This window comes from Oryctolagus cuniculus, chromosome 1 (assembly GCF_051225735.1).
Source record: "Oryctolagus cuniculus isolate XC-2025 breed Fujian yellow rabbit chromosome 1, ASM5122573v1, whole genome shotgun sequence".
Classification (NCBI taxonomy): domain Eukaryota; kingdom Metazoa; phylum Chordata; class Mammalia; order Lagomorpha; family Leporidae; genus Oryctolagus; species Oryctolagus cuniculus.
This window is the reverse complement of record NC_142867.1, coordinates 134,663,720-134,691,293: the sequence shown is the minus strand read 5'-3', so window position 1 is coordinate 134,691,293 and position 27,574 is coordinate 134,663,720. Positions and strand designations below refer to the sequence as shown.

The following is a 27,574-nucleotide window of genomic DNA, read 5'->3' as shown; positions in this document are numbered from 1 at the left end:
TCTGGACGTGTGCAGTTGGGCCTGCTTGCCTGCACACAGAGGTGTTCTGTGCTGAGAAGGCAGTTGGAGGGCTACAGAGGAGCAGGGACGCAGTGAGAAGTGGGAGAGGTCCTGAATGCCAGTGGAGAAGCAGGTTTTCAGGACTCTTACACACTACTGCTTCAAGGACTCCCTGCGAGTGGATTTAATGCAGGGCTGTGTCCACACCATTGGTGAGTGGGGCCTTAGAGTGGTGAGTAGGAAGATACCAGGGCTTTTGACTGTGACAGAAGGAACTGGTTATTTGGCTGTGAGCACCTTCTCTTTGGGAAACAATCTCTCCAAAGGAAGTGTGCTTTTTTTTTTTTTTTTTTACTTCTATCATATGGTAAAAAGCATAGTGAGCTGGGTGTGACCCCTCTGGGGAAGACCTATGGTTTTTATTTATTTTTTTTTTAATTGTGGGTAGAAATGGAACATAGAATTTACAGTTTATTTCAAAGAGTATGATTTGGTGACATTAAGTACATTTATGGTGTTGTACAACCATCACCCCATCACCCCAATAGCAAACCCTACAGCTGTTAAAGTCACTTCTTAGTACCCCGCTTGAGAACTCGGGGCCTTTGGCAGCCACTAACAGGCCTTGTGTCTGTGGGTTAGCTGCTCTGGGTATTGCATATGCTGTGGTTTCAGCATGTCCCCAAAGCTTCGTGTTTCAGGTTGGGTCCTCTGTGCGGCAGAGTATAGGTGATAGGAGTTTTAATAGGTAGAACCTAGTGGGAGATCATTTGGTGCCATGCTCTTGGAAAGGTTTAAGGTAGCTCTCAAAAAAAAAAAGAAAAAGAAAAAGAAAAAGAAAAAGAAAGAAAGAAAAGAAAAAGCTTTGTTTGTTTATTTGAAAGGCAGAGTTCCTGAGGAAGAAGAAACAGAGGGGTCTTCCGTCTGCTGGTTAACTCCACAGATGGCCACAATGGCCGGGGCTGGGCCAGGCTGAAACCAGTAGCTTCACTCCAGGTCTCCCTTGTGCATGGCAGAGACCCCATTAGTACCTGGGCCATCTCTCACTGCTTTCCCAAGTGCATGCGCAGGGAGCTGGATCAGAAGCGGAGCATCTGGGACTCAAAGCTGGTGCCCATGTGGCATGCCAGCCTTGCAGAAGGCGGCTTAACCTTGCTGTGCACCACCACGCCCTGACTAAGGGATCCTGAGTTAGTCCTGAGAGCGTTGCTGTGAAATGAGCACCTCGGTCTGTCTGCTCCTGTGATGCAGCCACTGCCTCGCTCGGCTGCTATTTTGATGCTATTCGTCATGAGGGCAAAGCTGAGCTCATGCTGGCACCGTGCCCTTGAAACTCCAGAAGCGTGAGCTAAATCTGTTCTTCAGTAACTGAGCCTCAGGTATTTCTTTATAGCCACAGGAAACTGGACTAACACATCGTGTAAGAGGGGATGTATAACGTGTGCTCTTTGTATCTGGCCTCAGTCCCTTCATGTGTGTTTCCAGGGTCCCTCCATGTTGTGCCAGGTGTACTCACCCTCCATATCCATGGGGATCTGATTCCAGGACCTTCTGTGGCTACCAAAATCCAGGAGAGGTCAAGTCCCTTTTACAAAATGGGGTGGTATTGGCATATAACGTGTGCACATCCTCCTGTGCACTTAGAATTCTCTGTAGGTGGCTTACACCCAATATAGTGTAAATAGTTGTTACACTGTGTTGATCGGGAATAATGACCAAAAATCAGATGTGTATGTGTTCAGTACAGATGCAAGGTGTTTTCCAAATATTTTCTTTGGTTGCTTGAATCCCCAGATGCGGAACCCATGAAAGAGGGTTGATTTACTTCATTCTTATTTATGGGGGAATGGTATGCTGTGTGTGTGTGTATAATCATTTTACTTATTCATTGTTGTGAACATTGGCATACACAGTTTATTTTCGTTTCTTTTGGGTATATACCTAGAAGTGGAATTGCTGGACCATATTGCAGTTAGTTTTTAGCTTTCTTAGGAAGTGCCAAACAGTTTTCCACAGAGGCTGCCATTTTACTATCCTACCATCAGCTTCTCTACCTCCTTGTCAACACTTAATTTAAAAAAAAGTTGATGAAGATTTCTTTATTTGAAAAGCAGAGTTACAGAGGCAGAGGCTGACAGATCCTCCATCTGCTGGTTACTCCCCAGATACCTGCAATAGCCAGGCTACCCGTGGCAGGGGCCCAAGCACTTGAACCATCGTCGTTGGCTGCTGCTTGGTGCACGTTAGCAGGAAGCTGGATTGGAAGTGAAGGTGCCAAGACTGGAATTGGCGCTCTGGGATGGGGTGCAAATATCCTGAGTGCTGGCTTAGCCCGCTGCACCGTGGCACCCTCGGGTTTTTAGTTTTTTAAAGGACAGCCGTCCCAGAGGTGTGAAATGGCTTTGGTTTGCATTCCCCTAATGAGTTAGTGGACATGAACACCTTTTTCATGTTTATTGGCTCTCAGTGTGCCTTTGGAGAAACGTCTATTCAGAACGTTTGCCTGTTTCTAGTTGCATTGTTACCGAGTTGTAAGATGTCTTTATATGGTCTTGACATTAAACCCTTATATATGATTTGCAAGGTTTTCCTCTTTTTTCTATAGGTTGTCTTTTCACTCTTGATAATGTTAATTTTATTGAAGGTCAGTTTTCCTAATTTTTTCTTTATGTTGTTTGTGCTTTTGATGTTATAGCTTGCAGTTCATTGGCATACTCAAGGTTATGAAGATTTTCCCCTATGTTTTCTTCTAAGAAAGAGTTTTATGGCTTAAGCTCTTCTATTTAAGTCACTGGTCATTTGTTTATGATGTGAGGTTCGATTTGTAAATGGTTCTAGATATGCACAAGGAAGGCCAGATATTTACTGATTCCTACCCCTCCCCCGAAACAAAAAAGCAAGAACGGGACAAACAGTGCCTCAAAGAGAACCTGACCTGGTAACCAGATGTTAAAATGTTGCTGGTGGTAAACCATTTTTTTAAAAAAATTGATTTATTTATTTGAAAGAGTTACACACAGAGAGGAGAGGCAGAGAGAGAGAGAGAGAGAGAGAGAGAGGTCTTCCATCCGTTGGTTAAATCCCCATTTGGCCGTGATGGCCGGAGCTGTGCCAGTCCAAAGCCAGGAGCCAGGAGCTTCTTCCCGGCCTCCCACGTGGGTGCAGGTGCCCAAGGACTTGAGCCATCCTCTCCTGCTTTCCCAGGCCATAGCAGAGAGCTGGATTGGAAGTGGAGCAGCCTGGACTCGAACCGGCACCCATATGGGATGCTGGCACTGCAGGCGGTGGCTTTACCAGCTATGCCACAGCACCAGCCCCTAGACCATGTTTTTGACCAACTTGGTGTCTTTGATTTCCCAGATCAATCTTGAAATTCTCTGCTTGCTCCTCTTTGATTTCTGTCTCCATCCCACCTCCATACACCACCACCTGGTGTGACTTCCAGCCTCATCTCTTGAAGAAGGTGTGACGTGTGGCAGCCACAGACATTAGACCTACTTGACACCCGTGTATTGTGTGCAGTCTCAGGGTGGCAGTGTGGGAAGTCCTCGCATCACATACCGGTGTTCTTCAGGCGGTGGATGTAAGCCACCTGAAACATTGATGAGCCAGCGATGCAGGGAGGTTAGGTGGTGATAGCTTTCTGGACACACTCAGGACACAAGCACTAGCTGAGGGCTGTGGGAAATGTTAATTAGAGTGACATTAAAGTCAAGTGAAACAAGATTAAAAAGTAAGGCCACCACCGTGGTTGTGAACCACTGATTCCAAGAAAACGGGAATGCATTAAGGATGTAAGGCAGTGTTTCTCAACTATATTGAGTGTAGACACCACATGGGCTCATGTGAAAAATGCATATCCTGGAGCCAGCGCCTACGGCACTGACACCCTATATGGGCACTGGCTTGAGTGCTGGCTGTATCACTTCCAAATCCAGCTCCCTGCTGATAGCCTGGGAAAAGCCACAGAAGATGGTCCAAGTCCTTGGGCCCCTGCACCCACGTGGGAGACCTGGAAGAAGCTCCTGGGTTTGGCCTGGCCATTGTGTCCATTTGGGGAGTAAACCAGCAGATGGAGTATCAGCTCTGTTTCTGTAACTCTGCCTTTGAAATAAGTAAATCTTTTAAAAATACTTATTCTGGTTCAAAATAAGTAGCTTGAGTGGACATTGTGCCTAGTGGCTAAAAACATGCCTGTTAAAATGCCTGCATCCCGTATCAATACCCAGGTTTGATTTCCAGCCCAGCTCCTGACTCCAGCTTCCTGCTTGCTGATGCAGGCCCATGGGAGACGGAGATTGAATTACTGGCCCCCAGCTTCAGCCTTGGCCGGGCCCCAGCTGCTGTGGATATTTGGGAAGTGTAGCAGCAGGTATAAGCTCTTCTTGTCTCTGTCTGTCTGCCTTTGCTTCTCTGTTTATTTGGGAGGCAGTTACAGAGGGAGAGAGAGGTCTTCCATCCACTAGTTCACTCCCCAAATGGCCGCAATGGCTGGAGATGGGCCAGTGTGAAGCCAGGAGCTGCTTCTGAGTCTCCCACGTGGGTGCAGGGGCCCAAGCATTTTGGGGCTGTCCTCCACTGCTATCCCAGGCTGTTAGCAGCAAGCTGGATGGCAGTGGAGCAGCTGGGTCTAGAACTGGGGCCCGTATGGGATGCTAGCACCACAGGTGGAGGCTTTACCTACTACTTCATAGCTCCAGCTCCTCTCTGCCTTTCAAATTACACACGTACACACACTGAAAATGAATCAAAGACATACAGACATTAGCACTGAAGCTATAAGATGATGATAAAACGCTCAGAATAAAACATGGGTATAAATCTGTAGATAGGCTGCCAAATTCACAACCAACCAATGAAAAAATAGATTCCTTTGCATGTAAAAATGTGGGTGGTTTGAAAGAGATGATCAAAAATTGAGAACACCCTTCTTGTTTCTCTCCCTCTGTCACTCTGCCTCTCAATTAACTAAATAGAAAAAAAGCAAAGGCAAGGGCAGGCGTGGTGGCCCAGCAGGCCACCTGCTGCCTGGAATGCCCACATCTCACATCCGAGTGCAGTCCGAGCCCTGGCTACTCCACTTGGGATCCAGCTTCCTGCTAATGCATCCTGGAAGGAGCAGATGGTGCCTCGAGTTCTTGGGCCCCTACCACCGTGTGGGAGACCTGCATGGAGGTGCTGGCTTTGTGCTGGCCCAGCCCTGGGTGTTGCAGGCATTTGCAGAGTGAACCAGCAGATGGAAGATGGAGTGATCTCTGTCTGACGATCCCCCCATCACCACCACCTCCGTCCCTTCTTCCCTCTCTGCTTTCTGCCTTTCCAGTACAGTCTTGTAGAAAGTGAAAGAAAAAACAACACGAGCGATAAGACAGTATTGCAAGTTCTAGGTCCAAGAAAGAACTCCTGTGGGGCTGGCGCTGCGGTGCAGGTTAGTGCTGCCTGCGGCACCCGTAGCCCATAAACAGTAAACAGCAGAACTATAAGACTGCAGCAGCTGGCACAGCCTGCAGGGCTGGCATCCCATGTGGGTGCTGGTTCGAGTCCCGGCTGCTCCACTTCCCATCCAGCCCTCTGCTATGGCCTGGGAAAGCAGTGGGAGATGGCCCACGTCCTGGGGCCCCTGCACCCATGTAGGAGACCTGGAAGAGGCTCCTGGCTCCTGTGTGGCCTGACCCAGTATTGGCCACTGCAGCCATCTGGGGAGTGAACCAGTGGATGGAAGATCCATCTCTCTGTACCTTGACTTTTCAAATAAATAAATCTTAAAAAAAAAAAAAAAGTCTTGCAACCCAAAAAATCCACACACAAAAAATTCTCACATGTGAAGCTGTTCCTTCCCAGTCATTGGGAACATGCAAACCAAAGCCTTAAAAGAGATGCCCCTCCTGCCCCGGGGTGGCTGTAGTCTGAGGACTGCCCGGTGCTGCTGAGGAGGACCCGGAGAATCTGGAGCTCGCTCAGTTGTACAGTGCTGGCAGGAGTGCAGAGCACGCAGCCACCAGTGCAGCAGTGCGGCGGTTTCGCCAAAGCCTTCACTGCACGCTTAGCTCTTGACCCATCCATTCCATTATTTGATTATACGTGAGTATGCTTCAAAGCCTTCATGGAGAAAGGGAATTAAAATTTGTTTTGTTTTGGTAGAAGAAAATTTTTGAAATGATGTTTTTTCAAGCTTTTTTTTTTTTTTCCACAGACTTTTTGGAAAATCCTCTTGCTGTAGCTTGAAGTTTTTTGGGGTCGGTGCCATGGCTCACTTGGCTAATCCTCCACCTGTGGCGCCGGCATCCGATATGGGCGCCGGATTCTGTCCTGGTTGCTCCTCTTCCAGTCCAGCTCTCTGCTGTGGTCCGGAAGTACAGTGGAGGATGGCCCAAGTGCTTGGGCCCTGCACCCCATGGGAGACCAGGAGGAGGCGCCTGGCTCCTGCCATCATCTGATGGCAGTGCAGCACCGGCCGTAGTGGCCATTTAGTGGGTGAACCAATGGAAGGAAGACCTTTCTCTCTGTCTCTCTCTCTCTCACAGTCTATAACTCTACCTGTCAAATAAGTTAAAAAAAGTTTTTTGCACTAAAAGTCCCCTGAGCTTATTAAAGTCCCCTTGAATGTACCCTAATAGAAACACAAACATAACCCCTACAAAAACTTGTATACTAATGGCTGTAGCAGTGTCATAACAGCTCAAACAGTGGAAACAACCCAGATATCCATGAAGAGACCTGTGCCTTTCTATTATATGTGGCATATCCATAGAGTGGAATATTACTCAGCAAGAAAGAATGACAGACGGGTAGAAGATAAGGCCGGGACGTGTTTACGCTGGCCCTGGGACTCCTGTTGGCAGCTGTGTTTGCCACTGTTGGATGTGATAGAACTTCTCAAGGTCTTCACTTCTACATAAGTTAACCACAGGAGCCCCTGCTACAGCGGCGCAAGTGGCATGCGTAACACCCTGCACAGCACTTGGCTCTGTGACCTCAGGGTGTAACCAGCTACCTACTCCGTGACAGTGGGGTCGAGGCCTTCTCTCTGCTTCCCCCTGACACGGAGGCTTCCTCTTCTGAGTGTACTAAATGCTGAATAGGATTCTAGCCAAGCTCTCTCTGGCAGTCTTGAAGTAAAAGTTGGCTCAGACTTCCTGGCTTCATGAGACAGTCATTTGGGTTGTATGTCACGTATGCCTCTTTTTTTTTTTTAAGAATTATTTTATTTGAGCCGGCACCGTGGCTCAATAGGCTAATCCTCCGCCTTGCGGCGCAGGCACACCAGGTTCTAGTCCTGGTTGGGGCGCCGGATTCTGTCCCGGTTGCCCCTCTTCCAGGTCAGCTCTCTGCTGTGGCCTGGGAGTGCAGTGGAGGATGGCCCAAGTGCTTGGGCCCTGCACCCCATGGGAGACCAGGATAAGCACCTGGCTCCTGGCTTTGGATCAGCGCAGTGCGCCGGCCGCGGCGGCCATTGGAGGGTGAACCAACGGCAAAGGAAGACCTTTCTCTCTGTCTCTCTCTCTCACTGTCCACTCTGCCTGTCAAAAAAAAAAAAAAAAAAAAAGAAGAAGAAGAAGAAGAATGCATTTATTTGAAAGACAGAGTTACAGAGACAGATAGAGCCAGAGAGAGAGAGAGAGGTCATCCATTCTGCTGGTTCACTCCCCAAATAACCACAATGGCCAGAGCTGAGCTGATCAGGAGCCAGAGGCTTCTTCCAGGTCTCCCACGTGGGTGCAGGGGCCCAAGGACCCGGGCCACAGCAGAGAGCTAGATAGGAAGAGGAGCAGTCACCTTGTTTGATTTAAATACCCTGTGATGCCTTCCCTCCCAACAGTATCCATTTAAACAAGCCTACAGCCTTGCCCCTCCCTCACAGTCACCCAACATGCACCAGATGCTTTAGGCCCATCTGACGGAGCTTCCCCCGTGTGTAATAAAGACCAGGAGGCCCAGCTGCTGCATGCGCGTGTGTGCCTGTCGTGGCTCCCCTATTAGATAAGGCATGCATTTTCCATTGCATCATGGTCTCCCATTTGCTGTGGAATGGAGAGAGTAAACGTGGATATTACAGCTCGAGCAGATAGAAGTCTGCCTGTTTAGTCTACTCCTGTTCTTGGGCTCCTGTCCACTGAGAAGCAGGGTGCTCACCAGAGCGTCCTCTGGAGAGGCACAGGGGTGAGCACTAGGTCGGAGGTGCCTGGTGAGTGTCTCAGAGCCCAGGATGGCCCAGTGAGTGTGGCAGGCAGTGCTGTAGCTGAAGGCCAGCCTTTCCTATTCCAGAGCCAGCTCTCAGCAGGTTGCACGCTTCAGGGACCTCATCCTAGACCACTCTGATCTCACCTTGGCCGAGGGTGGCGGCTCCCACGCTCCTCCAGGGTGGAGACTGAGGCTGCCGTAGCTCCTCAGGCTCTGCTGGGGCTTGACGAGGATACCCAGGCCTGGAATGAGTTTCAGGTCCTGGCCTCAGCCCTCCGTATTGTCTCAGCTCTCACAACCACATGGGACAAGTGGTGGCCCACTTTACAGGAGAGGGACAGTATTTCACCCAGAGCTCCTTGGGTGTGGGGAAGGGAAGCCAGGGGCAGGGGGGACGTGCCAGGTGCTGTTCGCAGGACTGGGGTTTTGCCTGTTTTGAGCCACTGCAAATCGTTCTGTACTGGCCCTTCCAGGTGGGAAACAATGGCACTCTCCCAACCCCTGGCCAAGCCTGCACCTCTAGCAGCCGGACTGGGTCTCCCGTGTGTTTCTGCTGCCCGTGTCTGCTCTGGCCACCAGAGGGAAGTACTGGCTCCCACCTGGGCCTCCCTGAGGTCTGTTAGGATCGAAGCCGCAGCTGTCGACCCACCAGACTCAATGCCTTTCTTCCTTCTTTAATAACAATTTTCTAATGCTCCCCCCCCCATCTTAAATGACATTAACTGGAAACGGAATCTAAGCAAATAATAAATGTGATTGCTATCTTACCTCTAACATAAAGGAGACCTAAAGGTTAAGTACCGTCTGATAAATGAGTTTCAGCGCGTAGAGTCGGGCAGGGCTACACTGTGTGAGCACGGTGGAATGGTTAGATGCTGTCTCCATCCATGAGCCACAGAGGAATTACAAATGCAGGTGGATGTCAGTTGTGTCTTATTGGTGACAAATAAATTGCAAATATTTTGATAAGGTTAAAAGGGAATGCAGTTGTCCTTTTATGGATGAGGTTATTGCATTCCAGAAAGTTTCAGTGTCACATTAAGATCTGCAAAAATGGCTCAGGTGCAGTGTCTGTTCCTTTAATGCTTCAGTAACATCAGCAGGATGTTTGAACATCTGTTCTCTGTTGTGGAGAACTGCCCAGGCCCTGCATGGAATCCAGCGCCCTGGGCCTTGCCCACGACATGCCAGCGCCCCTAGTCACTGAGAACATCCCTGCACACTTTTTTAAACATTTATTTAGTTAGTTATTTGAAAGGCAGAGAGAGAGAGAGAGAGGTCTTCCATCCACTGGTTCACTCCCCAAATGGCCACAACAGCCAGAGTTATGCCAATCAGGAGCCAAGAGCTTCTTCTAGGTCTCCCACATGGGGCATAAGGACCCAAGGACTTGGGCCATCTCCCACTGCTTTCCCAGGCCATAGCAGAGAGCTGGATCGGAAGTGGAGCAGCCGGGACTTGAACCGATGCCCATATGGGATGCCGGCACTGCAGGCGGCGGCTTTACCTGCTACACCACACAGCACCAGCTCCAGCCATCCCTACACATATCTAAAACTTCCCCCGAGGTGGGTGCTGTCCTCAGTGAGAAGCTCTGGCTTTGTGCCCCTGGGGGCTGGGAGCCTTTGCGTATACCCTGGGGATGCTGAGCCTGTGTGTGTGCCTGCCGCTGCCGCACTGGGAGCCATCGAGCCCAGGCTGCCACCTTCCTTTCCCTCTCCTAGCTTGCCTGAGGGTGGGGGCAGCTGAATGACCGATGCGTGAGACTTCCTTTTTGCCAGCTACCACAAACAGGTTCTGCCTCCCAGGGGCTAAGCCGTATCTTCACTCTGTAGTAAGGCAGCTTAGAAGCCAAATTATCACAGACGTGTCCTCAGATCTGCAGCAACGTTGGGACAGATGGGTTCAAGGCTTCTCTGTGAACAGGAATCTTGCTTGGGTGTAAGAGGTATGCGGGATGACAGGCAGATGCCAGGCTGGGGGTTTCGCCCTGTAGTGCACCTGCTGGAAGGATTCTGTACTGAGGTAGTTCACACACCGTGAAACTGACCGTCTTAAAATACACCCAGGTGGTTTCTGAATAGCGTGCTGTGATTTGGATGTTCCCCCCAATATCCATGACGAAATCTGATCCCCTATCGTGAGGAATTAAGCGGGCGGAAGCGTCATATGTCCGTGTCACTTGGAGGTGAGACCTGTGGGAGGCCGTGAGGGTAACATGAGGGGTTCACAGTGGCGCCTGACTCCTCCGGGACTGTATCTCTATGAGACGCGAGCCAGCACGCTCAGTCCCTCTCACCACTCTGTGGGCTCTGCAGAGTCTGCCCCAGCCAGAAGACCTCCCTAGGTGCACCTGCCTGACCTGGAACCTTCCGGTCTTCAGAATCCTGAGCGGAGTCCACTTGTATCCTTTATACATTTACTGAAGGCAGTGTCCAGTTGTGGCAGCAGCAAACGAGCGGGTAACATTGTGCGAACATCCCTGCTGGCTCCAGAACGTTCCTGTCAGCCCTGGAAGGAACCCCAGTGAGTCTCAGTCCTCCCTTCCCACCCCTGCTCCCTGATGCCGGATTTGCCTGTCACTGGCATCTCAGTAGCACCCTGGAACACGCTACCTTTCGTAGCTGGCTTTTGCACTGGGGTTTCCCACACGGTAGCACGGATCAGCACTGCACTCCTCTCTGTAGCACTGTTTGTCCCTCCGTCGGTTGATCAACGTGATCTTTGCAAAGAGAAATGTCTCCCTATCATTCTCTCCTCTGCGTGTCTTCACCTGAAGGCCTCAACCACCTCCTTCGTCCCGGCTTCAGCAAGAGAAGTCGGGAAGGCCAGGCTTCATTAAAATGGACTAAACAGGCGGACCATGCTGGCAAATCCAGCTTCCACCGTGGTCCGCTGTGCCTGGGCCACGTAAGCCAGTGTCCTGCTTCTAGAAAGGGAACTCACCCGCTGCTTTCTTGGGTCTCTTGTGATCCCAGGCGTGGGGGTCGGCCACTCTGTGTTGGGGGGTCCGGGGCTGCCCACCCTGTCAGCAGCCAAGACGTGACTGCGCGTCATCTGTGCAGTGTTTCTGCTGGGTCAGAAGCGGCCTAGCCCTGCACTTTCCCATTGTCAAGTTTCCCAGCTGTTGCCCTCTGGGAGGGATTCGTCACAACCTAGCGTCCACGCAGGATCCTGCTTTTACCCTGGGGTTCCCGCACCCGGCTGGCCAGCACACTCAGCTGTGCATTTGTTTGTTTGTTTGTTTAAGGGGGTGGGGCAGACAGCTCCCATCTACTGGTTTACTTCCCCGATGCCCCCAATAGCCAGGCCAGGGCCAGGCCATAAGCCAGGAGCAAGGACCTCAATCTGGGTCTCCCATGTGGGTGTCAAGGACCAACTCAGAACCACCACTATTGCCTTCCAAAGTGCACAACAGCAGGAAGCTAGAATCAGGCATGGAGCCAGGACTTGAACCCAGTACAGGAAGCGGGCATCCCAAGCAGCATCTTAATACTGTGCCATGTGCGTGCCCCAGCTGCCCAGCCTTCTCACCGAGCCTCTGGCCCCCTCGCTACGCGTGGTGGCCTAGCAGGCTCAGAGAAGACATCTGTGCGTCCAGGTTCCTCGGGTGATGCTCTGAGAACCGCTGCCTTCCTCTCGTTCTGTCTTTCCTGTCACCACGACACAGAGGAGGCCCAGAGCCCAGAGTGCAAGTTCAGCCGTGGTGCTCTGTGCGAGTCTTTAGTCTGAGAGTGTGCCTTGGGGGGCCGGCACTGTGGCGTAGCAGGTAAAGCTGCCGCCTGCAGGGCCGGCATCCCATCTGGGCGCCAGTTCTAGTCCCAGCTGCTCCACTTCCGATCCAGCTCTCTGCTGTGGCCTGGGAAAGCAGTAGAAGATGGCCCAAGTCCGTGGGCCCCTGCAGCCATGTGGGAGACCCGGAAGAAGCTCCTGGCTCCTGGCTTCGGATCGGCGCAGCTCCGGCCGTTGCGGCCAACTGGGGAGTGAACCAGCGGATGGAAGACTCTCTTTCTCTCTGCCTTTCCTTCTCTCTCTGTGTAACTCTTTCAAATACATAAATCTTTAAGAAAAAAAAATTTTTTTTTTTTGCCAGAGCTGGAGCCGAGTGTGTGGCGTGCTGCTGGGGCTATACAAGCATGTGACTGGGGTGCAGCCTTAACTAATCTGAGTGGAAAGGCCTCCCCCCCTACATCTCTCTGCCATTCCGCCCCGCTGTGCCAGGGACAATGTCTTCACCCCTTCCAGCTCTAGCTGATAGCCCTTTCCGTGTAGTCTCTCCCATATCACACACAGCGGCAGCGGGGGTGCAGCGAGCGCACTGTGAGACAAGTGCCCTGTGGGAGGCCAGAGATGCCAGGGCACTGCTGTGGAGGCCACACTGACCTGGGACTGATGAGCCCCCCGCCCCCAGCTTAGCTACAGAAGTGACTTCATCCCTCTACCCTAACCAGGAGCCCGGGTACGTGGCAACCCTACAGGCACACTGGTGAGCTTGACTCTTGGCTCTGTCCCAAGAGTGCCATCCTCAAGTACGCGCTCGTGGGATGAAAGATCCCTTGCCTAGGACAAGGGGGTGCAGGGGGGGTGCTGGATTTTCCCCTCTGCCAGTCTATGTGGGACATGGCCTGCCTGGCTTGTTTACACGGACCCTTATGGGGGCCACTCACTCCCGCGGGTTCAGAGGTTTTCCCTCCACCCCCGCATCCATCAGAGCCACCGCACTTGGCACACCTAGACTGCGCACGCTGAGAGACAGGCTTGTGGGACTCACGGCCCTGGCGCTCTCAGGGTTCTTAAGTTGGGGTGGGAAGACAGGTCGCCTCGTATTCTTGGGCTCAGGCTCACAAGAAAGGAAAGATGTGGTGGGGCTTTGAGAACAGGGATTTAGACCCGTGGAGAGATGTGACCCGCTGTGCACCTGCCGCAGGCAGAATAACAGGTCACATTCTTTTTTTAAAAAAAACATTTACCATATGGATGCCAACCCTGGAGGCAGTGGCCACTGCGCCGGCCCCCGGCATCTCTCCAAATGCATACGTGCTGCAGCAGGAAATTCACAAGTCAACGTTCTTGACAGCTTCCCTACTGGAAATGGTCATTTTTCCTCTAACATCACTGTTGCAACCTTTATCCTACCAAATGGGTTTTAAATTATCATGAGGCATTACCACCCAAACCCTATCTTTTAGATGGCAATTAGTTTTTTATACGACTTGTTTTTTTCTTTTTTAAGATTATTTATTTGAAAGAGTTATACAGAGAAGGAGAGGCAGAGAGAGAGAGAGAGAGAGAGAGGTCTTCCATCTGCTGGTTCACTTCCCAATTGGCCGCAACAGGCGGAACTGCGCTGATCCAAAGCCAGGAGCTTCTTCCGGGTCTTCCACGCGGGTGCAGGGGCCCAAGGGCCTGGGCCATCCTCCACTGCTTTCGCAGGCCACAGCAGAGAGCAGGATGGGAAGTGGAGCAGCCAGGACTCATCCCATATGGGACGCCGGCGCTTCAGGCCAGGGCGTTAACCTGCTGCGCCACAGCACCAGCCCTTAATTTTTTGCATTTAAATTATACACATGAGAGTACTTCACAAAACTCAGGGGCAGATAAAATTAAAAGATATTTATTTTGGTACAAAAAATACTGAAACCCATGCAATTTTTTCTTAAATGCATTTTCCACCACCTTTTTGAAGACCTCTTATATGAATGGATTTCCATTTTTTTGTACCAAAATAAACATCTTTTCCATGAACCCCCCCCCCCCCTTAAAGCTATATGTATTTATTTGAAGAGCAAAGAGAGATCTTTCATTCACTGGTTCACTCCTCCAATGGCTGCCACAGCCAGGTCTGGGCCGGGCTTAAGCCGTGAGCCAGGAACTCCATCCAGGTCTCCCACAGGGGTAGCAGGGGCCCAAGTACTCAGGTCTTCATCTGCTGCCTTCCCAGGCGCATTACCAGGACGCCAGATCAGAAGAGGAGCGGCTGGGGCTTGAACCTGGGATGGGATGCCTGCATTCCATGTGGCGGCTCAGCCCACTGTGCCACCATGCGGGACCCTGAAGTCTCCTTGTTGTCTGAGGGTGGAGCACTGAGTTACCTCCCCCACACTGAGGAGGAGTCCTGAGACCACATGAACCAATGGAGGGAGCCCCAGGTAAGAACAGTTTGTCAAGGCAACTGATACCTGGGATCCCAGACCTGGTAGGTGATCTGGTCAGAAGCCACAGCAAGATTTCCTCTGTGTGGAGTAGCACATGGCATAAAAAGCTTGTAAGTCTACAAATCCCACAGGGAGACAGGGTGGGAGCTTGCTTTACACCATGCCTTTACCTGTGCATTAGGAGCCAGCCCTTATGATGTCTTGCTGTTTGTTTTTTTTTTTTTTTTTTTTTAATGATGTATTTATGGGGCCAGCGCTGTGGCTCAGAGGGTTAACACCCTGACCTAAGCGCGGGCATCCCATATGGGCACTGGTTTGAAACCTGGCTGCTCCACTTACAATCCAGTTCTCTGCTATGGCCTGGGAGAGCAGTGGAAGACGGCCCAAGTGCTTGGGCCCCTGCACCTGCGTGGGAGACCCTGAAAAATTCCTGGCTCCTGGCTTCGGATCGGCGCAGCTTTGGCCGCCGCTGTCAGTTGGGGAGTGAACCTTCGGATGGAAGACCTCTCTCTCTCTCTCTCTCTGCTTCTGCTCTTTCTGTGTAACTCTTTCAAATAATAATAATAAAACTTTCAAATAATCATTAAAATAATTATAAAATGTAATTTTTATAAAATAAATAATATTTATTTATTTGAAAGAGTTACACAGAGAGAGAAGGAGAGGCAGAGAGAGAGAAAGTGAGGTCTTCCATCTGCTGGTTCACTCCCCAGATGGCCACAACGGCCCGCTCTGCGCCGATCCAAAGCCAGGAGCCAGGAGCTTCTTCTGGTCTCCCCCGTGGGTTTAGGAGCCATCTTTCATTGCTCTCCCAGGCCACAGCAGAGAGTGGGATCAGAAGTGGAGCAGCCGGGTCTCAAACTGGTGCCCATATGGGATGGCGGCACTGCAGGCGATGGCTTTAACCCGCTACGCCACAGTGCTAGCCCGTCTTGCTGGTTTTTCCAACCTCATCAGGAAGACCTGTGACAGCACTTAAATCTTTGTGAACAAGGAGTGGCTTCAGCTGAACCAGCAGCTGATCCCGGTTCTCCCAGGAAGAGGGAGACAGCAGGATGCAGGGACAGGTGGCAAGCTAGCTTGTCACACACACAGCACCCACTGCCTGGCACGGAACTGCTGATGAGCCAAGAATGCTCTTAGCACTGTGAGTTGGCATCACTTTATTTTAAACAAATTTTTTAGACTTTTTTATTTTCAGTTTTATTTGAAAGGTAGATCTTCCATCCCCTGGTTCACTCACCAAATGCCTGCCACAGTCAGGGCTGGGCCAGTCCAAAGCCAGGAACCCAGGACTGCTTCTGAGTCTCCTACACGGGTGGCAGGATGCATGTACTTGAGCCATCTTCTGCGTCTCCCAGGGCACACATTAGCAGGGAGCTGCGTCAGAAGCAGAGTAGCTAGGCCGGCGCCGCGGCTCACTAGGCTAATCCTCCGCCTAGCGGCACCGGCACACCAGGTTCTAGTCCCGGTCGGGGCGCCGGATTCTGTCCCGGTTGCCCCTCTTCCAGGCCAGCTCTCTGCTGTGGCCCAGGAGTGCAGTGGAGGATGGCCCACGTGCTTGGGCCCTGCACCCCATGGGAGACCAGGAGAAGCACCTGGCTCCTGCCATCGGATCAGCGCGGTGCGCCGGCCGCGGCGGCCATTGGAGGGTGAACCAACAGCAAAGGAAGACCTTTCTCTCTGTCTCTCTCTCTCACTGTCCACTCTGCCTGTTTAAAAAAAAAAAAAAAAAAAGAAGAAGAAGAAGCAGAGTAGCTGGGACAGGAACCGGGCACTCCACTAAGTGATGTGCGTGTCCCGAGAGGAGAATTAACAGCTACACTGAACGTGCATCCCCGAGCTGGCATAACTTCAGCCAGAGGGCAAGGGAGTCGTTACTGCTGCAGGCAAACGTATTGTATCAGGCCGCTGACTGCTGGTTCAACAGCTTCTGGTCCCACTGCTCTCCTCTGTGATCTTAGCCCAGCGGCCACTGCTCTCCTCTGATCTTAGCCCAACGGCCACTGCTCTCCTCTGATCTTAGCCCAATGGCCACTGCTCTCCTCTGATCTTAGCCCAGCGGCCACTGCTCTCCTCTGATCTTGGCCCAGCGGCCACTGCTCTCCTCTGATCTTGGCCCAGCGGCCACTGCTCTCCTCTGAGCTTAGCCCAGCAGCCACTGCTCTCCTCTGATCTTAGCCCAACGGCCACTGCTCTCCTCTGTGACCTTAGCCCAGCAGCCACTGCTCTCCTCTGATCTTAGCCCAGCGGCCACTGCTCTCCTCTGACCTTAGCCCAGCGGCCACTGCTCTCCTCTGATCTTGGCCCAGCGGCCACTGCTCTCCTCTGTGACCTTAGCCCAACGGCCACTGCTCTCCTCTGATCTTGGCCCAGCGGCCACTGCTCTCCTCTGACCTTAGCCCAATGGCCACTGCTCTCCTCTGATCTTAGCCCAGCAGCCACTGCTCTCCTCTGAGCTTAGCCTAGCAGCCACTGCTCTCCTCTGTGACCTTAGCCCAGCAGCCACTGCTCTCCTCTGATCTTGGCCCAGCGGCCACTGCTCTCCTCTGATCTTGGCCCAGCGGCCACTGCTCTCCTCTGATCTTGGCCCAGCAGCCACTGCTCTCCTCTGATCTTGGCCCAGCGGCCACTGCTCTCCTCTGACCTTAGCCCAACGGCCACTGCTCTCCTCTGATCTTGGCCCAGCGGCCACTGCTCTCCTCTGACCTTAGCCCAATGGCCACTGCTCTCCTCTGATCTTAGCCCAGCAGCCACTGCTCTCCTCTGAGCTTAGCCTAGCAGCCACTGCTCTCCTCTGTGACCTTAGCCCAGCAGCCACTGCTCTCCTCTGATCTTGGCCCAGCGGCCACTGCTCTCCTCTGATCTTAGCCCAGCAGCCACTGCTCTCCTGTGACCTTAGCCCAACGGCCACTGCTCTCCTCTGTGACCTTAGCCCAGCAGCCACTGCTCTCCTCTGATCTTAGCCCAGCGGCCACTGCTCTCCTCTGACCTTAGCCCAACGGCCACTGCTCTCCTCTGATCTTAGCCCAGCAGCCACTGCTCTCCTCTGTGACCTTAGCCCAGCAGCCACTGCTCTCCTCTGTGACCTTAGCCCAGCAGCCACTGCTCTCCTCTGATCTTAGCCCAGCGGCCACTGCTCTCCTCTGACCTTAGCCCAACGGCCACTGCTCTCCTCTGATCTTAGCCCAGCAGCCACTGCTCTCCTCTGATCTTAGCCCAGCGGCCACTGCTCTCCTCTGACCTTAGCCCAACGGCCACTGCTCTCCTCTGATCTTAGCCCAGCAGCCACTGCTCTCCTCTGATCTTAGCCCAGCGGCCACTGCTCTCCTCTGACCTTAGCCCAGCGGCCACTGCTCTCCTCTGTGACCTTAGCCCAGCAGCCACTGCTCTCCTCTGATCTTGGCCCAGCGGCCACTGCTCTCCTCTGTGATCTTAGCCCAGCGGCCACTGCTCTCCTCTGTGATCTTAGCCCAGCGGCCACTGCTCTCCTCTGACCTTAGCCCAGCAACCACTGCTCTCCTCTGACCTTAGCCCAGCGGCCACTGCTCTCCTCTGACCTTAGCCCAGCGGCCACTGCTCTCCTCTGTGATCTTGGCCCAGCGGCCACTGCTCTCCTCTGTGATCTTGGCCCAGCGGCCACTGCTCTCCTCTGTGATCTTAGCCCAACAGCTGAACCGCAGCTCAAGGTGAGAGACCTAGAAGTTGCATTTCTTTCCTTTTTTTTTTTTTAATTAATTTTATTGGAAAAATCAGCAGGTTAGTAAGATATGAACATAGACAACATTTTAGCCAGTAAACAGAGTGAATGCCATTTACAAATAGTAAGAAGACATTTTGAAAATTTCAACGTTTTAGGATCCAATCATGCTAAGAAAATATTAATCTGCAAATTCTGTATTTTCTCAACTGTGAAGTGATAGAACTACGAATTAAAATGTTATCAGTAAGTCATGCAGAAAAATTCATGTTTTTTATTTAATAAATGTGAATTTACAAAGTGCAACTTTTGTATTGTTGTGGCTACCCCCCCCAATCTCCCTCCCTCCTGTGACCCTCCCCTCCCCTACTCCCTCTCCCATACCGCCCTTCATCGAGTTTCATTTTCAATTACCTTCATATACAGAAGATCAACTTAGTATACACTAAGCAAGGATTTCAACAGGCTGCACTCACACAACCGCACAAGGTATAGGGTATTGTTCGACTAGTAGTGTTGTTTTTAAGTTTCATAGTAAAACACATTAAGGACAGAGATCCTACGTGGGGAGCATGTACCCAGTGACTCCCGTTGTTGATTTAACAATTGGCACTCTTATTTATGACGTCAGCAATCACCCAAGACTCTTGCCATGAGCTGTGTAGGCTATGGAAGCCCCTCTGAGCTTGTTTAGTCAAGGCCGTATCACAGTGGAGGTTCCTTCCTCCCTTCAGAGAAAGGCGCCTCTCTCCTTGATGGCCTGTTCCTTCTGCTGGGGTCTTGTTCACCAGGATCTTTCATTTAGGTTGTTGTTTGCCACCGTGTCATGGCTTCCCAAGAAGTTGCATTTATTTCTACAAAGGCACGAGTGAGAATGTTCTCAACTTGCTAAGGATTTCTGGTCATCTGATTGAGTTGAAGATGAGTTTTTGACTCCAACTTGAGTCTGATTTCCTTTCTTCTTCTCCCGTTGTGACACTTGTATCACAAATCCCTAAAAACACAAGCTGACGAGTCTATCTTGACGCTCTGTGGTCGCTCCTCCTGGGAAGGATTCATAGCATGCAGGCGGATGGAACAAGGCTTGGGCTGGGCTGGCTGGGCTGGGCTGGAGACGCTGCCCGCCTGTTTTCCAGAGCGCTGGCGTGCGTGATTCTCAGTTCATTTTCAGAGTGTCCAGGATCGTCGCCGTGATCTCCGAAAGACTTCGGTCCACGCTGACCTCCATGAAGTTTTCCGGAGCACACGGGGGCTCCAGGGTGTCAAACTGGGACTGCAGTAACTCGGGGGGCATAAAGTGTCCCTTCCTCTGGAGCAGGCGTCCAGAGATGGCCGCAAATGAGCCACTCAGATACACCACCAAGAGCTGCACTGCTGTTGGCTTGTCTTCCTTCCCCGGCTCCTCACCTGTGGGAGCGGCGCCATCTTTTCCTCGTATTAGGATGTCTCTGTACATTTTCTTTAGGGCTGAACAGGCTAGAACCACATGCTGTCCTGAGGCTATGTCTCTGTTTTAAAAAGAGAGAGAGAGAGAGAGAGAAGCTAACAACATTTAAAATAACCCATGCTGTGGCGTACCAGGTAAAGCCACCACCTGCAGCGCCGGCATCCCATAGGGGCACCGGTTCGAGTCCCAGCTGTTCCACTTCCCATCTAACTCTTTGCTATAGCCTGGGAAAACAGTGGAAGATGGCCCAAGTCCTTGGGCCCCTGCACCCATGTCAGAGACCTGGAAGAAGCACCTGGCTTCAGATCAGCGCAGCTCTGGCCATTGTGGCCATTTGGGGAGTGAACCAGCAGATGGAGGACCTCTCCGCCTCTCTGTAAGTCTGCCTTTCAAATAAATAAATATTTTTAAACCAAAATAACCCATGTCAGTTCCGGGCGCAGGACTCCTGTCTTACATCCCAGCCCATGGACGGCATTAGAGAGGGCGGGGAAGCCTTGGGCGGTGGTGTTTCTGGTTACAGCCCTTCCCCTAGGGGGCTAAAGCGTCAGGCACAGTACAACTGCCTTTTCCCCCTGCCTCTTCTGCAGTGCGCTGGGAGAGCGGGCGGTTGCCGGCACAGAGCTGGAGGGGGCACTGGTCTCTGTTGTCGAGGTGAGCAGAAAGTGAAGTTTCCAGAGTTGCACTGAGGACAAAACTCCAGTGAGGGGCGGGAAACCAGAGTCCACCCTGGAGAAGTACGATGGCATCCCTGTAGCTCATGGGTGGGAGGCGCACATTTTGCGGTTGGGAAAGGACTCAGGATTCAGATGCACAGGTAACCAGCGGGCCTGGGGCTCTGTACAGAGTTCCTTTCCAAACTTTGGGATGTGTCCTTGAAGGGGCTACAGGCACATTAGACGGGAGACCCAGCAGTGAAGTGCATCATCAAAACCGTCAATGCTCAAGTCCATTCTGTAAAACAGCATTTGCATACAGCCTGCGCACACCCTCCCGTGTGCCCTATTTTCTGAAACACAGGTTTATTTACTTGAAAGGCAGAATTACACAAAGAAAGGGAGACGCACAGATCTCTCATCTGCTGGTTCACTCTCCAAATGGCCACAACGCCTGGGGCCGGGCCAGCTGGAAGCCAGGAGCCAGGAACTCCATCCAGGTCTCCCCTGTGGAATGGCAGGGGCCCAGCACTTGGGCCATCCTCTGCTGCTTTCCCAGGCCATCGCAGAGAGCTGGATCAGAAGTGGAGCAGCCGGACAGGGACCTGATTCAGAGCTCATATGGGATACCCATGTCACAGGCAGTGGCTGACCCTGGCTGAACTGTCAGCCCTGCTCCTGTATACTTTAAAACACCTCTGCATAACTTATAATTCCTAATGCCTTGTAAACAGTTATGCTGCTTAGGGAACAGTGACAAGGAAAATGTGTGAGGGTACTTCAAAAAGTTCATAGACAATGGAATTACAATTTACTTGCATGCAAAAAAAAAAATTTGAAACTCATGCGTAGGAGTCCATGTTCAGTCACAGGCAAAACTGCGTTGTATTTTCTATCTGCAGCTGCCTGAGTCTCTGGGTGCTGTGGGCTGTTCAGTCACAGGCAAAACTGCGTTGTATTTTCTATCTGCAGCCGCCTGAGTCTCTGGGTGCTGTGGGCTGGCTGTGCTGAGCTGCCAGCCATTCCCAAGACAGCAGTGAGCACACGGTGTTGTGGTTTTTTCAACAATTATTTTGTTTTCCAGTTTATGTATTTTTTTAAGATTTATTTATTTATTCAAAAGAGAGTTACACAGAGAGGGGAGAGAGATACCTTCCATCTACTGGTTCACTCCCCAATTGGCTGCAATGGCTGGCTCTGCGCCGATCCAAAGCCAGGAGCCAGGAGTTTCTGCCAGGTCTCCCACGTGGGTGCAAGGGCCCAAGGACTTGGGCCATCCTCTACTGTTTTCCCAGGCCATAGCAGAGAGCTGGACAGGAAGTGGAGCAGCCAGGTTTTGAACCAGCGCCCATATGGGATGCCGGCGCTTCAGGCCAGGACGTTAACCCACTGCACCACAGCGCTGGCCCCTTATGTATTTATTTGTACTTGAAAGACAGAAGCAGAGACATGCAGACAAAGAAAGATCTATGCCCAGGTTCATTCCCTAAACGTCTGGTCAGGCCAAAGCCAGGATCCCCACCTGTGTCTCCCATGTGGGTGATAGGGATCCAACTACTTGAGCCATCACTTCCCGTCTGCCACAGTGTGCATTAGCAGGGAACTAAAATTGGGAGTGGAGCCAGGATTCGGATCCAGCCACTCTGATATGGGATGTCGGCATCCCAAGCGTATCTTAGCCACTCCACTACATGCACACCCAAGACTTTATTTAACCTGGGTCCAGAGGTTGGGGGTCAATCTATCCTCAGGCTTCTCACTTTTTTTTTGACAGGCAGACTTAGACAGTGAGAGAGAGAGACAGAGAGAAAGGTCTTCCTTCCATTGGTTCACTCCCCCAATGGCCTCCACAGCCAGCGCTGTGCTGACCCGAAGCCAGGAGCCAGGAGCCAGGCGCCTCCTCCTGGGGTGCAGGGCCCAAGCACCTGGGCCATCCTTCACTCAGGCCACAGCAGAGAGCTGGCCTGGAAGAGGAGCAACTGGGAATAGAACCTGGCTCCCATATGGGATGCCGGCGCCGCAGGCGGAGGATTAACCAAGTGAGCCATGGCGCCGGCCCCAGCTGCTCACTTCTGCGTCCATTACTGGTCTATATTACAGCGCAGGTAAACTCTGCTGAGGCTATCTGCTAGAAACCAAGGCGGCAGGAGGTCAGACCCTAAAACCCTAAACCCTGCAAAGTTAAAATCAAGGGGCCGGCATTGTGGTGCGGCAGGTTGAGCCACTGCCTGTGACATCATCATCACTTATCAGAGCACCGGTTCTGGTCTAAGCTGCTCTGCTTCCGATCCAGCTCCCTGCGAACACACCTGGGAAAGCAGCGGAAAATGGCCCACGTCCTTGGGCCCCTGCACCCACGTGGGAAACCCAGAGTTCCAGGCTCCTGGCTTTGGTACGGCCCAGCTCCTGCTGTTGTGGCCACTTGGTGGATGGAAGATCTTGTCTCTCCCTCCACCACCACGCGTTTCAAATAAATAAATAATAAACCTTTTTACAAAATGTCTTCATCTTAGAAAGCAAGATTTATAACCCATTTTCTGATTTTTCTTTTTTTCTTTCCATGTCTCAACTGGGGTTTCCAGTGGGTTCAGGCCCTTGGGGTTGGGAGGGGTGTTTGCTCAGGGCAGACTACAGAGCTGGACACTGCGGGACTGTAATCTCAGGGGCCAAGTGTCTGTGGGCTTACAAATGCTACCAGGTCCTCCTGGGATCCAGCCTGAGGTAGGGGACAAGTGATGGCTGAGGTCGTCTGTAACAGGGACAGCACCGTTAACCTTGGTTCTCAGCCCTCACTGCGACACGTTCTAAGTGCTAGGCACCACCTCACGTACTCGTCATACTAATCTGTGAGCGGGAGCTGTATCGATCCCCACTTCACAGAGGAAGCAGCAGGCTGTCGAAACCAAGAGGCTGATGGGGAGTCCCAGGCTAGCAATTCTAGAAAGAGCCGCAGTGAGCTCCGTGGCTGCCTGAATCGTGGCCGGTTCCTTGCCAGAAGTGCCTTCCATTCCCGAGGCCCTTCATCCCCAGTCAGTTCTGATTTCACGGATGGATTTTTCTTCCTGTGGTTTCCACTGGCTTTTCCTGATTCACTGGCTTGTGCCAAGGCCTGGAGCTCTCTTACCTTAGTAAAACATCGTGCAGCGTGCAGAGCCACGGGATCCTATCCTGCAATTAAAGCGGACACCAAGTGACTTCTCCAGATGTTGTTTGCACAGACAATGTGGCAGTCACATCTCAGGTGCTAAGGAGCCGGGAGACCGGGTCCAGGGCTGGGCAGCTAACCACACACACACACATTCCCCCTTTTAAAATTTAGATCTTAGTGGCTCTCTTCAGAGCGGGGGCAGGGGTCACTCCATGGAGTGGGACAAGCAAAGCCGTTCCTCAACAGCGCCCCAGCCACGGGACCAGGCCCCCCACGCCCACTTTCTGGAAATCTGTCCTAGGAAATTCTCCAACTCTGTTTAGGTCTTCCAGTTTACCAGCATTAAAAACACTGTACAAAATGACCACCAGGCTGTGTGTTCAAGGTGCATGTGAAACATAAATGGGATTCTGTGTTCAGACCGGGCCCCCCCAACAAGGCTATCTCAGTATACACGCTAACATCCCCAACTCTGCACAAACCCCAAACCCAAACACGGCTGCTCCCAAAGATCGTGGATATGGGCTACTCAGCCTGTATTGGGTTCTGGATGAACCAAAGAGGCAGGGAAGTTTATTCAATTACCAATGATTCTTTTCGTAAAAACCTTTTACAAAGAATTTATTTATTAAGGTGAAAGGCAGAGAGAGGGAGAAGAAAAACCCCAGAGCTTAATCAGTAGACACCTGGGGATGGAGGAGCCCAGCACACTTTCCAGATTCACTACAAATACTGCCCTGATAATCAGGAAAAACGGCACTCCTCAAAATGTGCTCAAAACTTATTTAGTTATTTAAAAGGCAGAGAGAGAGAGAGAGACAGAGACAGGCAGGGAGCCATCTTCCGTCTGCTGGTTCACTCCCCAAATGCCCACAACAGATGGGGAGGGCCAGGCCGAACTGAGGAGCCAGGAGCTTCGTCCTGGTCTCCCTTAGTGCACAGCAGGTACCCAACTACTTGAGCCACCACCGCGGCCTCCCAGTGTGGGCGTTAGCCAGCAGCTGGAAGGCAGGGTGGAACCAGCACTCCAACGCCGGCGTCCCAAGAGGGGTCTTCAGCGGCTGCGCCATCAACCCCACCCCCAGCCCTCTAAACATACTGTGCAGCTGAAGTCTACTCAGGCAGCACCGGCGTGGGCCCGGCACACAAGAGAGGCTCACGGACAGCAGCTTGGGAATCCCTTGGGATCAGCGTCACCGCCACAGCCCGGCGTGGGTGCCCGTCCCCCTGGACTGGTGTGCAGTGAGGGATAAGCTCTACAGCCGGGCACTCAGGACGGCTGCCGAGCTTCGCAGACGTGGCTGGTGCAGCCTGGGAGCTGGCTTTCACACCGCATTAAATCCTAATGAGCTTCCTCTTGCACAGCTCTTAAAAGCTCCTGGTGTGTTCAACTCCTATGCCCTGAGAGCCCTGTGACAGCACACTCCCTCCGTCCTCTCCAGTCTCCTCCCTGGACCTCTGCCTTGGGCGCCCTGTATTCCATCCACAGGTGCCTCCCATGGCACGATGCTGTGTGTGTGTGTGTGTGTGTGTGTGTGTGTGTGTGTGTGGCAGGCTGGGGGAGGCTGGTTGGGACCAGCCCAGCTGTTACCCACACCTTCACTCTGACTTGCTGGGTTGGTGTCAAGAATGTCAACTGGGCTGGTGCTGTGGCATAGCAGGTAAAGCCGCCACCTGCAGTGCCAGCATCCCACACAGGTGCCGGTTTGAGACCCGGCTGCTCCACTTCTGATCCAGTTCTCTGCTATGGCCTGGGAAAGCAGTAGAAGATGGCCCAAGTGCTTGGGCCCCTGCACCCACGTGGGAGACCCAGAGGAGGCTTCCGGCTCCTGGCTTCAGATTGCCCAGCTCCAGCCACTGTGGCCAATTGGGGAGTGAACCAGCTGATGGAGGACCCCCCTGCCCCACCTCTCTCTGTGTGTAACTCTTTCAAATAAATAAATCTTAAATATATATATATATATACACACACACATATACAGGAGCTGGTGCTGTGGCGTAGTGGGTAAAGCTGCCGCCTGCAATGTCCGCATCCTATATGGGTGCCAGTTCAAGTCCTGGCTGTTCCACTTCCGGTCCAGCTCTCTGCTGTGGCCTGGGAAAGCAGAAGATAGCCCAAGCCCTTGGGTCCCTGCACCAATGTGGGAGACACGGAAGAAGCTCCTCGTTCCTGGCTTTGGATTGGCGCAGAGCCAGCCATTGTGGCCATCTGGGGAGTGAACCAGCAGATGGAAGGCGCTCTCTCACTCTCGCTCGCTCTCTCTCACTCTCGCTCTCTCTCTCTCTGCCTCTCCTCTCTCTGTGTATAACTCTGACTTTCAAATAAACAAATAAATCTTAAAATAAATACAGAACTCTAGCACCAGCTGGAAACTTGGAAACCATTTAGCCTAACAGCCCCATTGTATAAGAAAACTAGTCTCAAATAAAATAAATAAATAAAATAAATCTTTAAAAACTAGTCTCAAACATAAAGGGACTCAAAGCTAGACATCAAACTGATTTTTTCTCCTAAAAACTAAAATGCTGTCCCTGATCATTTCAACCGGCTCTCTAGCTAAAGTCTAGGCTTCTCTCGAATGCTCCACGCCACTGTGGCAGGAGAGCGATCACTCAGTACAGTCACAGCTGTGGAACCCGGGCCTGGAAGGGGCCTGAGCAGATCACTAAGCCAGCCCTCTGTGTGACACGGGGCCCACGCGTGCAGGACACGATGAGGACCCAGAAGGTGACAGCCTGACCCCCCCACCCCGCCCCCACCCTCATTTCTCGGTCCACCCAATCAGGTGCTCCTTTTAAATCTCTGTGTGTCAAGGTTTCAGTTATAGAAAAACCTCCTTGAGGGCAACGGAGGTGAGTGTGGAGAGAAACTGGGGCTCTGGGCCAGATCCCCATGTTTCGGGTAGCTCATTCCCAGTCTTAGTCCAGTGAAGCCACCGGCCTGAGCTGCCGGGCTGCCCCTCCCCTCCACGTCCCCAGAGCCTTCCGGAGCCCCAGGCCCGCGTGCAGGAAGTGAGCGACAGCACGCGTGAGAAGGAAACCGTGTTCAACACGGGCCACTCTCTCTTCTTGACCTTGGGGACCCGGCGCGCCACACAGCCCTTGTTGGTCCTCCACGCGAGGAGCTGCGACCCAGCAAAGAGCACCGGCAAACAGGCCTGCAAAGCTCAGCATGCCCAGCCTCCCAGTCTCTCTCCCCTCCCCACAGCTCCCTAAAACCCAGGGCAGACCCAGAGCGAGCACCCACGCCCCCACATCACCAGCAAGCTTCCCTAGCCCCTAGCTAAGGTCGCTCCACCCTCCCCTCGCCCCACTCCGCTCCATCGTCGGCCTAGTTTCTTCTCTTCATAGCACTTCATCGCTGCCCCCAACTTGCCTGTCACCTGTCTCCTGGCCCAAGGTCCACGGGAGCGGGGCCTCTGCAGTCTTACTCGGGGGGTCCCAGCTGCTCACTTCATTTTGACAGCAGTGGCCCACAGAGTCCCTGGAGCGGCTCCAGTCACGGTCCACTGACAGCCCTTCAAGGCAGAACCGCGGGACCAGACAGAGATGGGGCAGCCACCCCTGGAGGTGGAGGGGGTGAGCCAAGGCCACTGAGAGCACACATAGCAGTGCTGGCCTTTGTTCTCGGAGCACATGGGCCCTGCGTGCCAGGGCTGCTCCAGGCCCAGGCTGGGGGTCCTGCGCGCCCGCTTCGCCTGAGTGACAGCCGGTGAACGCCAGCACGCGCACCCTGCCTGACTGACTGGTTAACAGAGACCCTGGGAGATGGCTACGCGGGCACTCATGCATTCCCCCAAACGCATGCCATAGATATTTTCTTAACCAAAACAGCCACAGCCGCTGCCCCTTTTTTTGGGGGGGATGTTAAAATCTAGTTGCCGAGACACAAATATGAATGAAATGCTCACACTTGATTTCAACTGTCATGCTGCAGCTGGGACAGGGCAACAGATTTGCCACGGTGCTCGGCGAGTCCACCACGGATCTGGGCAGCCAGTCAGGGAGGGCTTCCCTGCAGAAGTGGCATGGAGCCAAGACCTGAAGCTGGAGCAGGGCTGGGGGCGGGGGTGGGGGTCAGCACATTCCAGGCAGCAGTGGGGAGGAGTCGGGGAGCAGGAGGGGCTCACTCATGGGGCCACGGCGGCTCCCATAGCAACACACCGGAGCCTGGCACCCGGGCCAGACCACACGCCTTTAGGAGCCTGGGCATTAGCGGGGATGGCCAGACTGGAGTTTGCAAAGGTCTCCGTGGCTTTGGGGAGGAGGCCGACTGGCCTGGGAGGA

General features: G+C 52.6%; 1 protein-coding gene across 7 annotated transcripts in view; it reads right to left on the bottom strand.

Moving 5' to 3' along the window:
• Positions 1 to 410: 410 nt before the first annotated feature.
• The window catches only part of IDNK (IDNK gluconokinase), a 30,169-nt gene continuing 3,005 nt past the window's right edge, over positions 411 to 27,574 (bottom strand). For 6 of the 7 annotated variants that reach the window (XM_008274900.5, XM_008274899.5, XM_002721277.6 and 3 more), the window contains 2 exons: positions 23,264 to 23,307; positions 411 to 19,544 (listed from right to left, as the gene is read on the bottom strand). In XM_008274900.5, coding sequence (XP_008273122.3) covers positions 19,193 to 19,544; positions 23,264 to 23,307 — 396 coding nt within the window. In that variant the 3' untranslated portion in view covers positions 411 to 19,192. Of the gene's footprint in view, positions 19,545 to 23,263; positions 23,308 to 27,198; positions 27,346 to 27,574 lie in introns of all 7 variants that reach the window. The other variant, XR_016222489.1, reaches the window with a different exon arrangement.